The sequence below is a fragment of the Aptenodytes forsteri genome, unplaced genomic scaffold, assembly GCF_000699145.1.
Source record: "Aptenodytes forsteri isolate BGI_AS27 unplaced genomic scaffold, ASM69914v1 Scaffold71, whole genome shotgun sequence".
NCBI lineage: Eukaryota > Metazoa > Chordata > Aves > Sphenisciformes > Spheniscidae > Aptenodytes > Aptenodytes forsteri.
Window position 1 is genome coordinate 3,112,038 of NW_008795923.1, and position 14,382 is coordinate 3,126,419.

The 14,382-nt window shown below is 40.2% G+C and overlaps 1 protein-coding gene across 2 annotated transcripts in view; it reads right to left on the minus strand.

Moving 5' to 3' along the window:
- The window catches only part of NAV3 (neuron navigator 3), a 284,264-nt gene extending 271,700 nt beyond the window's left edge, over nt 1-12,564 (minus strand). Inside the window, exon 1 of one of the 2 annotated variants that reach the window (XM_009284931.1) lies at nt 11,981-12,564. In XM_009284931.1, coding sequence (XP_009283206.1) covers nt 11,981-12,223 — 243 coding nt within the window. In that variant the 5' untranslated portion in view covers nt 12,224-12,564. The remainder of the gene's footprint in view (nt 1-11,980) is intronic. The other variant, XM_009284930.2, reaches the window with a different exon arrangement.
- Between the last annotated feature and the right edge of the window lie 1,818 nt (nt 12,565-14,382).

A 14,382-nucleotide genomic window follows, 5' to 3' on the forward strand; every position in this document is an offset into this window, starting at 1 on the left:
ATCCCCTCATCCAGATCATCAATAAAGATATTAAACAAGACCGGCCCCAAAACTGAGCCCTGGGGAACACCGCTCGTGACTGGCCGCCAACTGGATTTAACTCCATTCACCACAACAGAAGAGAGCTGTTGCACTTAGATTTTCTTATTCTGTAACAAAGTGTCTATTTATATATTTCTGTTAAAATGTTTCAACGCTAAAAAAATAGTTGTATCATCACACAGCCAGTGATAGAACCACACAAGCCATACCAAGGCAAGGCCATCACCTCAGCGTTTACCAGTTTCTTATACTTTGCCTCACAGAGGAACTACATGAAGTAACACCCCAAACTTTTCCAGAAGATCCAAAATCTTTTGTTGCTCTGAAATGGTAGCAATGTGCATACACTGTTAAAAACCTCCACTCAGCCTTCAGTTCAGTTTAACTATTGCATCCAACGCAGTTTTCCAAGAAATGGACTGAATTACAAAGATGGGTTTGTTAATACAGCAGGAACTAATGTTCACCTTCCAAAAGTCCAATTCTTGGATATTCCACTGATTTATGGCTTGATCAAGGTACATAATATTTCTATCTAATCAATTAGGACAAAAGAACTTGTTTATGTCGTAACTGTGTTGTGAATCTCAGGTTACTCTGTGCAAAGGCCACTGAGATCCTTAAAGGCAGGTATACATCTGAGTGAAAATTACCATTGAAAATCCTGACTTCATTGTCATCCAAGCTGAAATTTTTAATGGGAAGTGAAGGAAACGTTTGTCCCTTTAGACTGAAATGTGACCACTATCACTCTGCCTTTGCTGGGATTTATATCAGTATTTCACAATGAGATCTTACAATTTCTCTCAAATTAAATGAGATCACCTCTAATGTTCAGGAGAAAAGAGATCAAATTTTCCATAGATGCAAATATGTCCCTAATCCCCTTGCTTTTAGGGAGTCTGAGTTCTCCAGTATATCTTTTGCTGATCTGAATCTCCTGTATTATGTTCTTTTTCTGTTGCCAAATTCCCTTTAAGTAATTTTTTTGAATGACAGCGTTTAGTCCGCACCAGTTCCCAATATGCTCAGTCTTGTGTGCTCCCTTCTCTGAAACTTCACTTGATTTGCTTTTTCAGCTTCCCTCATGACTCTACATCTTCCCTGCATCATGTCTACAAATGAGGCAGAATAACCCAGAAAAATCCTGCATTGACATGGCGGGGCCCTGGGAAGAAAGCCTTGTTTTCGTTTCCACACATTTTTCTTCTGTTCCCCACTCCCTTGTGCTATTAGCTTATCTTATAAACCAAAACTCTTTAAGACTGTGACTGACACAGCTGTCCTAGATTGGGAGGGCTTCTTTGCCCTCATTCATTGGTGACACAACCACCAACCCACTCCAGGCACCCAGTTGAAGAAACCTAGTTCTTGCTCAAGAGCAGTCAGTATCTGAAAGTTTTGAAAATTAGACTGTATTCAAAAAAATGCAGCTGGGGATGGCATTGCCTGCCCATGAACAGACTTTTTGACTGTCAATCACTAACTACACAGAGTTTCTCTGTGGAGCAACATGCTTCTTAGGTTTCAGCTAATAATACAGAACCGTACCAGTCTTCAGCGTGATACTGCAGTGAGGTACAAAAAACAGTCAAGACGTCATTATTCTCTTCTTACCTTTGTCAGGATCACATAATTCCACAGGAAAAATGTATGTTGTATATCAAATGCCTTCTACTTGTGTCTTCTTGTTACAAGCAAGAACAAAGAATGGATGCATTATTAAATTGACAGACAGGAAGCTGTTAACATCAGTAACTGATTAGGTAAAAAAACCCTAGTTTTTCTAAGGTCATTCAAAGTAACTTCAGTAACATTTTAAAAAGCAGCTAATTAGATTATTTCTTCAGTATTAAAAAAGAAAATGAAACAGTACCTAGCCACCAAACAACCTTACTCTAAAAATAATGGCATTATTGTCATCCTACATATGAGCTGAGTTCTAGGAGGTACTTGATAGAAACCAGAAGTGAAACTAGATTGTGGCTTCCCATACGAGTCGCTAGGCCCTACTTCCTCTCAGAAGCATTTCAAAAGCAAACCTGAACCTGCAGCTCTCAAGCTTTCAGATTTGTGCTGCTCCTTCATGAGAAACAGGTTCCTTCAGCTCTTCCTTCCAGCACTGTCTCTGGCCGGTGAGCTGGCCAGCAATGACTAAAGCAGGCAGACTGATCAGCCGAGGAAATTTCTAAACTCCTTTTGAACTTTCATTTGTTATTTCACATTCTTATTTAATGCCTACTTATTTCCACTACAGAGACAGCTTACAAAACCACTCCCAAAAAACAAAAACCAAACCAACACAAAAAAATACCCCCAAAAGAAAGCAAACAGCCTGTTTACTGCATAGATGTGGTGCCAGGAAATCCCATTGTTGTAGTGGTGAGTAAAAGTCCTGCACCCTGACTTATGTGTTACTCACTCTAAATCATGTATGAGCCACGCAGCCTTTTGTGATTAATGAAAGTGGGCAAATGTTTTACAACACTTGCTAGGAAGTCATCTTTCTGTGCATGACCACTCTGATTACTAAGCTGTGATGGTTTTACACATGCCCTGTAAATCAAATCCTGATGCACAACAGGAAGTTTCCGCTGCCAAATCTTTTGGAGTTTAACGCAGCATCAACATGATACAAAGCCAGGTGTTAAAATTATCAAAGGGAGATATTTTGAAATGGAAAACACAAGAGAGAGCTCAACATCTATTTTTGTTCTAGCTTTTCAAATTTGCTGCAATTCACTAACTGGAGAGTTTCACCTGAATAAAATATTTTGAACTACTGTTGAGAGATATATAGAAAGATGAAATGCTTTCCACTGTATTAAGATCAGAGGGGCAGAGCAGTAAAGGAGGGTTTACAGGAAAATAAACATAACTAAAAAGATAAGTCAGACCAAATGTCATGCTGAAAGTAGGTTAGGACAATACTAATATTATACTTGGTTAACTTCTCTCATGTTTTATGCAGAGTTAGTACAGACGTTTAGTGGCTGGCACCTTCTCAGTTTATATATCCAGAAATACTACGATCCAGCCCTAACCACTTTAAAATTATGCTTCCCTTTGATTTGCTTATTTTCCAAGTTCTCTCAACTTGGGTTTACACAGAACATACACAAGAGCCATCAGAAATCTGCACATCTTACACAGGGGAATTATAGCTTTGCATTTAGCAGACAAAACACTCTGCATTCCTTTTCTGAATTTTAAATAAGTTATGCTATCTTTCAGCCAACGTCCTCTTGCCAGTAAAAACAAAAAAAGAAAGGTTTGTGACCTTAATAACATCATGGGCAAGTGAAGATTCGCACAAAATATTCCACTAGCAGGTTTGAGAATAGATAGATGCTTCCTCCTCTTCCAGCTTAATCCCCAAACACCCTCGCTGTCAAAAGGCTATTGTTAAGGCATGGGCTTCCTCCAAGACCACATCCTGTGAATCAGGTCAAAGTGAAACACAGAGCTGCTTTAAATGAACTACTCTTTGCGTGCCCTGTATGCAAGTGCAAGAAAAACTGCACGACTCAAAAAACTAGTGTACTAGAGAAAAAAAGACAGTGGACCCAGACCAGAATGAACACATAGTAAAAAAAATTAGCAGTTCTCATTTGTAATTGACGGCCTTATTATTTACTAAATACAAGAGTTCCTGCTACCAAGAAGCTAGACAGTTTATTCAGAGGCAGAAATTAGGACCAAAAAAGTAATCTCTCCTTAAAAAAGGTCTGCTTTTATTGCATATCTATACTTCCCACATCATATTTAATAAGTGAAAAGCCTATCAACAGCATTGCACACAGGACTTTTGATGAGTGCTATACCACTCCACAAAGGGCACAACATATTCTGCATCTCTAATAAATTGTGGCAGCGTCTGGTTTGATCGGATACATCAAAATCAAAGAATGTGGGTCCTGGAATAAAATTCCAACTCCAGCTCAGAGCTGGGCCCACACTGATGCTAGCCACTGACACTGGAATGAAGAAAAAGCCAAAACTGTCCTTATGAAGCGAGCAGGAAAAATAACTCATTATCTGGATGTTTTATTCTTAACTGATCCCTTAGAAAAGACAAAAGATGGGCTTGTGGTTATGATGTGGAGACTGGGACTCAAGATATATATGACTTGAAATTCCTAGTCCTGCCACAAAGTCCCAGCCTGAGTGTGGGAAAATCATCCATTTCCCCTTTAATCTCTCCTCTCCCTCTGCACTGTGGGGATAATATTTTTCGCTTTCTCCCACACTCCGTGTAATAGAGCCGTACATTCTGTAGGGCTGCAACTAACTTCTCCTGTGTGCATGCACACAACCTGTTGTGATAAAGCATCAATCTAGTAAAAGTTTCTAGGATCAACGCCTAGGTTGAAACTGAGAAAAAATCCACAGAAAGGACATTCTGATATGTTTTTACTTGAGGGAAAAGTGTTTCAGCTGAACCAAACTTCCTAATCTTGGTGGTACCCCTCACTCTGCTGGGTGCATTGGGATGCTCCTGTCTTCTAGGGAGCAGTCTGTACAGCCCCTACAAAATGTAGCCAGCTGAAATATTCACTGCAGTGCTCCTGAAGGGATTTTTAAAGGATCTCAGAGCCCTAAACTGAATTGGGTTCACAGGGCTTCTATGTTCCTTGTTAAAGAGCAAAGAATTGTGTCCCGGAGAGTCACTCCTCTGCCAGACCTCAGAGGATCTTGAGGCATGAGGGCACTCCAGTGCTGATATCCTATATGCCAGGGAAATGAGTGTTTCCAAGCAAGCAACTAGCTGGCTGGTCTCCAGTGATACCCTACCTGTGCTTTAGGAAAACTTAACTGGAACTGCAATACTTCAGTGAAATGCCTCTGGAAACACCCATACCGTAAAATGGCATTTTTTCTGAGGTAGCAAAGCTGTCTCCAAAGGGAGTCCTTACATCTCTATGGCACTGTGGGCCACAGGGCTGTCAGCTCAGGTTCCCAGAGTAGCATGGTTTCATTACCACAGACCTGCACTCAGCTGAATCAAGGAACAAGAAAAGAGAATTAGAAGACCATCAGGATGGCCATCGAGCCCTTTGCTCGAGGAAGGATCAGTGCTAGTAATGCTATGAATGGCAGGTGTACATGCATTTGTTTTTTAAAATACTCCAGTGATGGAGATACTATACCATCTGCATGCAAAGCGTTCCTCTGTTATCTACTGTTATTGCTGGGAAGTTTGACTAACGCCTAACTAAAACCTCCTGGGGTATAATATAAGCCCATTATTTTTATCCAGAGATGGAGACCACTTATCTCCATTTATGGTCATGGAGAACAGATTACCTCAAGGGGCTGCAAGAGTGTTGCACCAAGCAAATGTTGCTGGGTTGCTTCAGGTTCTGGAGCTCTGCTGGTGCATCCACAGTGCATCAACACTCTGACACGGTCCCATTTTCAAGGAAAGGATTTTTTAATGAAAAGTTGTTTGGTCAGGAAATTCCCAAGCACCTTCCCTAGGCACAGATGCAATACAAAACAGTAAGAGTAATTGTTTTCTGCTGATGCCTAATACCAGCTCGCAACACACAAATTAAGATGAAATGTGTTGAGCTCTATGCGTTTTGTGAGAGAAATAAAACAAAAGCAGTAGAAAGGTAGGCAGAGGTCTTAAGCTCAGGTTGGTAAATACCCTCCTAACCATGATCCCAATTACAAATTACAAACAAAAAGCATCTTTCAAGGTACACTCAATACAATTTGCTCACAAATACAAAAGCTTTGAGAGTTGCATGTTGTGTTACTGTACATTTATCTCAACTATGTGAAAATGTGCTTGGTACAGATGATTAGAAAATAAACATGTAATAGTGAAGTTGATTCCAAGCTCATACAGCATGAGGCTCTTAAATCAGTTATAATATAGCGTAGACAGATGGTGCTGGATACATAAAGCACATTAAAGACGCTGTTATCTGTTTGATAAAGAAATAATTCAGAGCACAAGGCAAGAAGCTGAAATTGCTGACAATCTGAACTCCTGCCAACTGTCCTGGCTTCACTGGGGCTGTGTGAATTTTAAACACTCATAGTCCCAGGTGTCAGCAGTACTGATTGAAATTTCTGGCAGCTAGTTCAGTGCTTTTGAAACAATGCTGGCTTCCCATCACTAGCGGTCACTGTGGGGAGAAGATAGGCGGTCTTTGGCTGCTTATGCTGCCCTTTTTATTGCCTTGGCCATAGCACTGTAAATGAAACACTCGGCACAATGAGCAGCCTCCTTTCTTGCCAACCCACAAGGCAGACATCTCCAATGCACTAGCACTGAGAAAAGGAAGGGTATGACAAAATGGGGAAATAAACTCATTTATTTACGATCCCTAGATTCAGTATGTCAAGAAACTCAGTGGAGCTTGGCCCTGAGAGACCGGACAAAAAGGTATCCAAGAAATTGAAAGGTCAAAGAGATGTGGGATTGCCACAGATGCTCTGCTTGGGAGAGACTTGGGGAATGGTGGGAAAAGGTCACACAGAACCTAAGTAAATGGTGTGGAAGGGTTAGCTGAGGAAAGATGGAGATATGGAAGTCATTCATGGCACACATCTGGTTTTCCAAAGTGCACAGTACTCCCGTTGGCGTGAGCAGGAGCTCCACCCATGTAGGGAAAGCAAAAATATTTGTCTTGAGATCTGTTTGGATAGAGGAGCCTCGCCGTCCTCCAAGTCTGGTGTCTGGCGACGGGCAGGAGTTACCACATCACCGACAAACTGCTGACAATTGATGAGGAAAAAATGGGAGGTTTCCATGCTCATTCCAATGTCCTACTGCAACAGGGCTGGCTGAATGATGCTAGAAGCCCTCAGACCAAGACTGAGACGCAATAGTATGATACTAAATGAAATGGACCTCAAGAGTCACTTTAATAGCAGCAGTATGTGTTTTTGCCTAATCACATCAAAGTACTTAGCTTTGTTTTGCGACACTGACATTCATTTTAGATTACTTTAATGATGTTCACTTGGTACAACTAAATGTTTCAGACCCCATTCTTTGTTGGCCATGCTCCCCAGGTGGAGCACATCTATTCTTCTCCGTTCTGCTGATTTACAGACTGCTTCCCCAGCCTTACTGCTCAGATTTGTGTGCTCTACAGAAGCAGCCAGTCGCGTCTCTTTCCTCAGGTGGACACATCATATTCTTTGTCATTTCTTCCAAAAGGCCTTGCAGCAGATCTGTCTCCTGAGTTCCCCTGAGATCTTCCTGTCTTAAAGTTAGACTGATTAATGATGAACTTGGTGGGGCTGGACCCCTCTAAGGGAGACCACAAATTACTGTCCATGCATCCTCTGCATACCGGTATCTCCATACTACAAGAATCTTAATATAACCCCCCAAAACTGAAGTATCTAGGAAAGTTTTAGGTTTCCATATGTGTACTGGATCAGTTGTAGAGCCTGACTAGCACTTTCCAATAATGAACAGTGGTATGAAAAATGTTGCAGTCATGACAGGAAGACTCGATTAGTGGATACAGAGAAAAATAAGTCATATGCAGAAGCCTGTAAAGATGTCTGCCAACAGGAAGGAAGAAGCAGATAAAGCAGACAGCAGCAGACAGATAGCATGGACAAAGAGAAACTGAAAACACGAAGGAAAAAAAAAAGAAATAGGATAATATGACAGTAAAGGAATGAATTAACTCAGGAAAGATGACTAAAATCTTATCATCCAAGTCATATAACCAAAACACTACAATTAATATATCAGATTCAGCTCAGAGAAAATTCAGTTTGCAAGCATAAATGATGGTGCATTCCTCCTTGAAAGACGAAAGTTTGACGATGGGAGGAAAACCCTGGGAGCATAAAGCAGAGCACTGCAAGGAGCAGCCCCGGGAAGCCAGGCCAGAAGACCAGCGTGCCTAGCAGGGGTGCTGACTCCCAGCAGCTGCTCAGCTTTGTGCCAGAGAGGATTCGCAGCAGTGCCCTTGCGACTGCACCATCAAATGTGTGAGGGCAGCTGAAATCAATCACGGTGACCTGGAGTAAAACGCTATTGCCATTGGCATTTTGCTACAGGTCAATATAGTGCAGAGTTATCATTTAGTGACCAAAATAAGTTGGTTTTGCAAAGAGACTCTTTCTTCGTTCCTTTAGTTTTAAGCCATTGCTTCATTTACCTTTCTACAATATCGCTTGGTATTTTTTCATTTTGTTACTGTTAATAGCCCATTCTACAACTAGAACAGTATCACAAGGCAGCCTAGCATGATCTGATAATTTTGGTCTCATTAATTTAGCAAGCAGTATGAAAGTGGTGGCACAGAAGTATAAATAATACTGTACCCACAGTTAGAAAAATATTACAAAAATATTGGTGTTTTCAGACGTGGGTTTGCATAAAAACACTCTATGGTCCAACTGAACAGCAAAACTCCATCTGCTTCAAAGAGAGCCAGCATTTCACCTCATGAATCCAGCAGCTGGATTCCTTTCCTGTGTACATATATAGGAATAAACTTTTGTCTATATGATACTCAGGGAAAAAGAATGTGCTCTGAATGCTTGCGTTCAAATATTTTGCATGACTATTCAGTTCATAAGTGTTCATGCAGTCAGTTTAAACATTAGTGGGTTTAGCAAGAAAGCAGATGGTCCTGTATGTGACTTAGGTACCAAAGCACAAATTATGAAAATTTTGAACAAAAGTGTAGTTGATTAAACTACACACAGAATAATTTAAATCATTAGTAACTTATTATTTGCTTTCCTAGGCTTAACTATGTTCTATCCAATTAAGAAAAAAGTTGAACATAATCACCTTGAACTTTTTCTACCACAGTTTTTATTAAAATAATATCACTTTTATTAAACTTCAAACTGCATCATGTCCACAAAAAAGAAAACAACCAAGACTACATATGCAAGTGCAGCAAGATCATGTGAGGTGGGAGACGTGCCTAGGGAAAACAGAACTGATGTTTGCAGATGTATTCCTGACCAGCCTTGGCAAGGTAATTGTGTGAGAAAGCCAACACAAGTGTCAAAAGTCTTGAACAATCAGGTGTGGTGAGACTGAAGGCCATACAGGAAACAGCTGGGTGGCAATGACCCACTGTATTGACATGTATAACGCAAATTTATCTTGGAATCCTTAGCACTTCTAGACAGCAACAGGATATGTCACAGTGACTACATGTGTCAATCTAAGTGCCTTCCAGACAGGATGAGAAAGCTGGTGACCCACAGTGCAGTATATGTAAAATACCAAAGAAAGCAATGCTAAAGGCTGCAATCCAGCAGTCAAGGGCAAAAGTTAACCAGATGATTAATTCATATGTTCCATTGTCTTTTGCAGATAGATATCCATCATTTTTCTCTCAAAAATCAGTGCTGCCTTATATCCAATGATATAACATAAGGCAGATATATAGGCAGATTTTACTCTCAGTTGGAAACTCAGACTAGGTATTCATTACATTTTGATTGAAAGACCTTTTATGTGATCACTGTTATAATGAAACATTCCCAATGTACAGCATTGAATACCACAGAGCCACGTAGGAATACCACGTTTGATTAATATGTTTACTAACCAAAGAAATCAACCAAAGGTCTATTGGAAACAGCACTCACAAATGGTCAAGCTTGGGGACAACACAATCTGTAATGCAGAACTTGCATCTGCTCAGCAAACCTGAAGAGACATTAACCCTAGCAAGTCCCCCAAATTTGTGCCTATAACTACTGCTTAGATAACCTGGACATACTGCTGAGGCTACCAGGTACTGGGAAACAGGGTGGCATGGATCGCCATCACTGATGAAGAAAAATAGTATTCAATACTTTTAGGCTGATACTTTGAAGTTTTCATGAAACTTGCTTAAAAGGTGAATAAACGAGCATCCTTCAAAGACATGTGCCTGGAAGAAACTGGGCAAAGGGCTTCCACTAAGCTTTACTGGGAACGTTGGACTTGTAAGGAGGGAATACAGAAAGGCTGCAGAAATTAGTAACTTCTTGAATGCTCAGCACTTCTATAAATCCAGGTGGCCAGGGGAGGTTTTCAGACCATCACATGCACAAACTGGCCTTACTCTTTAAGGATCATCTTTTAAAAGTGCCCAGCTGCCTCCATTGAGAGAGAACAGAAAGAGAGATCTAATGGCTGCCAGGTTGTTTTTTGGAGGTTGCTTTGTTTTGTGCATTTTTTCTTTAAAAAACAACCTCTAAGATTACAAGTATTGTCAAACCCATGAAACATGAAATGGCAAACTGGGATCACAGTTTGGGTCCATCTAGCCTGTTACTTTACTCACTAGCACTTCAGCAGTGCTCAGGACCAGATGCCTTGAAAGGATATGATTCCCATTAGGTCTCACGCTAATCACTAATAGTTCCCAAGTGTTTTAAACACTGAAGGCAAGATGCTTTATATCTTTCTCCACACTTTTTTAAAGAACCAAGAAATATCTCTCCGTAGGCAATGTAACTGCATTCTTTTTTTCTGGAAATAGTATTTGCAAATCTAATTTACTTTTCATGCAATATTCATTAAAGAACAACATTGAAGAGGAAACATAAAGAATATTTTCTACTAAAAATAAGCAAGCAAGCAGGAATTGCATTGTGTTGAAAAGTTGTATTATTATCTTCATGTCACACATGTCATAGAAAAGGGCTGTTCATCACTTTGGTAATCAAGAGATGAACAGTCTGCTCCTTCTTCATATTTCTATATAGCATGTCTGAGACCACCAATGCATCATCTTTGGAAGGCAGGGAGAGGTGATACAAAAAACTCCAAGGGAAAAATTAAGTGACATGACCAAAATCTCATGGGGAAATATGTGGCAGGGATTAAAAAGGAAACCAAATGTTCAGAATCCCAACCCTATGCTTTAACCACAAAACCAACTTTCTTCACTAATACTGAATTAACCCAGTAACTAAAAACAAAGGAAAACCAAGTACATATATTATGTGTATCTTGCCACTTTAACAACTCTGATGACACTCAAGTGTCCTCAAACTAAATAAGAAGCAACTACAAGTATATGTTTAATCCCAGTGTGGTAATCAGTTCCACAAACCAAAAGTACTAGAAAAGCAAGGGAAAGTAACCTCACATAACACTGCTTGCTGAAGCTGTTAAACCACACACGCAGCCGTAATGTACTGACTGAAAGATCTACAGGAATATATACTACTGACAAGAAGGGACTCAATACTCATGTTCAAAGCATGAAATATATTTTCAACTACAGCAGAAAGACCAGTAGAAAATCAAGCAGAAGTTTTTTAACTGTTATTTAGACTCAGAAAGAACCCCCTTACAAAAGAAAAAACCTTAAGCAGTCTAAAAAACGTTGTGGCATCCTACTTCAGACAAAATTTTTTTTTAAATCACAATGAATCAGGGCTAGATAGGGGCTAGGAAGAAGCTATTTTGCAGAAGAGAAAAACACAGGTACTTTTCACTGAGAAGCTGTTTTTCTGGTTCAGCAGTTCTGCAGCAAGAGTAACCAGATCATTTGAAAAGTGAAAAGAAAATCAATTACTTGTTTTTATTTTAAAAGAGCCTCCCTGTGGGAATAGGTGTGGGTGTGAGAGCTCTTTTTAAACTTCATAATATACCATGAAGCAGCCAAGATTTTTTTTTTAAAGTACTGTCATGTCATTGCTCTGCTTACTGGGTGCCGGAATGATTTTTCTCTACTTACGATTCTACCGATCCTTATCAAAATGCATCTGTGAAGCTTTTAACATTAACATTTAAAAACAGAATATTTATTCAAACAGCAACACTGAGCAAAACAAATTTCCAAGACTGCTATGCGAGTTCACTGATGACAGCAAAAGTCTATTTACCCAGTTACCCCCAAGTTCTGCATGCAGTAGGTTTCAATCAGATTTTTGTCTCAGCAAATCAACATTTTCTGAGAATTGAGATCTGCAGGTAAAGTTTACAACTAACCTTGCTATCTTCGATCTCCTGGGTTTTTCCTTGAAGCGCTCTCCTCTCTCCAAAATCACAGGTTGATTTTAACGTAAGCTGACAAGAAAGCATCGAGCTCTCCGCCCCAGTAAGCTCCAAAGACTTTGGTGAGTACTGCTGCGAGCCGGCGGGGCCAAGATTGGGTATCGGGAGGGCAGTGTGAACAGGCTTTGACCCTACGGCTGGCTGTCTTAGCTTGGAGGCAACCCCAAGCACAGGCATGGCTTCTATAAAAGTATCTTCTTTCTGCCAAAGAAAATGCTCCTGACCTCAGTCTGGTAGACTCCAGCTTCAGCAATTCCAGAACAAATACTTTAAACAAAAGTAGCAGTCATCATTTCAAAAACGTCTTAAAACAATAATATTACGAGTTTCACAAGGAAGCAAAACTTTTCCTTCATCTCTCCCCTTCTCCCTCGCAGCCACTCGCACACGCTGCTCAGTGAGTCAGTGGCTCTGTAAGACTAAACACTCCTTTGGGGCGTGAACTTTTCTTGAAGGTAACTGCCACAGAGCTGCCTGTCTGGGATTAAAGAACTCATAAATTCGCTTTCTCTTCTTCCTACAGCATTCCAGATCTGTGCGTTAAGTGAATGAAGGATGGGAGAAAAGGAGGGAGAGAAGAGATGAAACCTCCCCGTACTCCAACTGTCAAAACAGCTCCGAGACCACAACACTGGAAGCAGAGACCTCTTCCTGACTACATAAATAACCAGCCCACATCTTAAAAAAAAACAAACCTCTTTCTTTTTTTCTGATTTAAAAAAAAAAAAAAAGGACCTGAGTAGTGGCCAAAGCAAACAGCTGTTGGAAGAGTTTTTATCCCGGAAATAATCTCAGCAATGAAGCTGTTTGTCTGATTCCTGGCTATTTTTCACTGCTGACAACCATGAGCTACGGTGTTTCATTCCCTGTTCCTCCCGTGAAATCAGGTTAAAATCGTGCAAGAGTGTGGCTAGGAACAGACGCTGAATCACAGTGAATGTAACGTCTGTCTGTGCTATGAAAAATCCATACAAAAACACAGAGCAGGATATAGGAAAATCACGAGCATTGTTAGAAGATTTAGTCAATACAGCTTTTCAGAGTTCTTTTTTTTTTTTTTCTTTCTTTCTTGGTGGTGGTGCTAACGTCATCTATTCAATGTTAACGCTTCCCTTTCTAAAAACATTTAAAGCTCCATGAAGTCCATGTCCAACGCATCATTTCTGCTTGTTGCTCATAGAAATATTCTTGCTGGCAACCTCAAATCCTTGTACATGGAAATATAAGACAGATAGACAAGCAGAGCAGGCTCTAAAATGAGTCACGATGGACAGTTCAAATTGCTGAGCAGCATAAATGCTTACTTAAAAGGACAACTGTAAATTCCTTTGAGAGCCTATAGCAGGGGAACCCATTTTCAACTGTGATATAAGGAAAAAAATGTGCAGAAATGCCACATCATTAAACTCCTATGGGATTTAATTACCCAGTATTACAGACAAAAATGCTCCACATGTTTTTCTTGTTATCTCTTCCAAAATAAAACACAGAGAGATAGGATGACCTGAATCCTATTCTGCCACTAATATCCTACATGGTATTAACTATGCCTTCCCTGAATAGTTAGCATGTACTATTAACACTATAGATGTAAGCCCAAGAGAAAATAAGAGCATTCTGGACTTTTAAGTTCTCAAATGAAGGATGGCAAGAGTTAGAAAAAGCATTGAAAAGAAAACAGAGTAAATGAGAAGCAGACTAAAAGGATCCTCTTAAATCACCCTTCAAAATTATTTTGCAGAATAAAACTGTAATACACAGTATTATCCTCTATCTTTCATTTACAAAGATCACACTGACACAGTAGTTAAAAATTCAACACTCTATATTGACTTACAAACTATCCCATTCTTGTTTGTAGTTTGTAGGAGTGAATCTGACCTGGTTTAGGAATCTCCTGAGTTTTGAAGTGTGTGTACGGAGGGTCAGCAAACCCATTTCAGCATCCTCTGCTTATCTTCTCTTTTGTTTTGCCACCATTAACAGTAGCCGCAATGGGCTTTATGTAAGACTGCACAGAGGTAACCGCTCTGCCTTTTAGACAAGTTCAGCCCACAGGATCCACCACTCTGCTCCAACAAGTGGAATATTCTTGTTTGGTGTGACATTTCAGATTGTGTTCAGAGCAAAGGGGAAGAAAGCTCCTTGTGCGGTCCGCATTTGTTCTCCAGCATCATAAAGCACTGTGGCTGTGTAAGGAATTTAGGTTTCTTAGGCACAACTGTTAACAGTTAACGCTTTAGAAAGTGCACATATGCAAAGGCTGAAGCGGACCACAGGAAAAGAGGGATTTATCTCTTGCAAGGTTTGAGGAGATGAAAAATCCTCATGAGGGC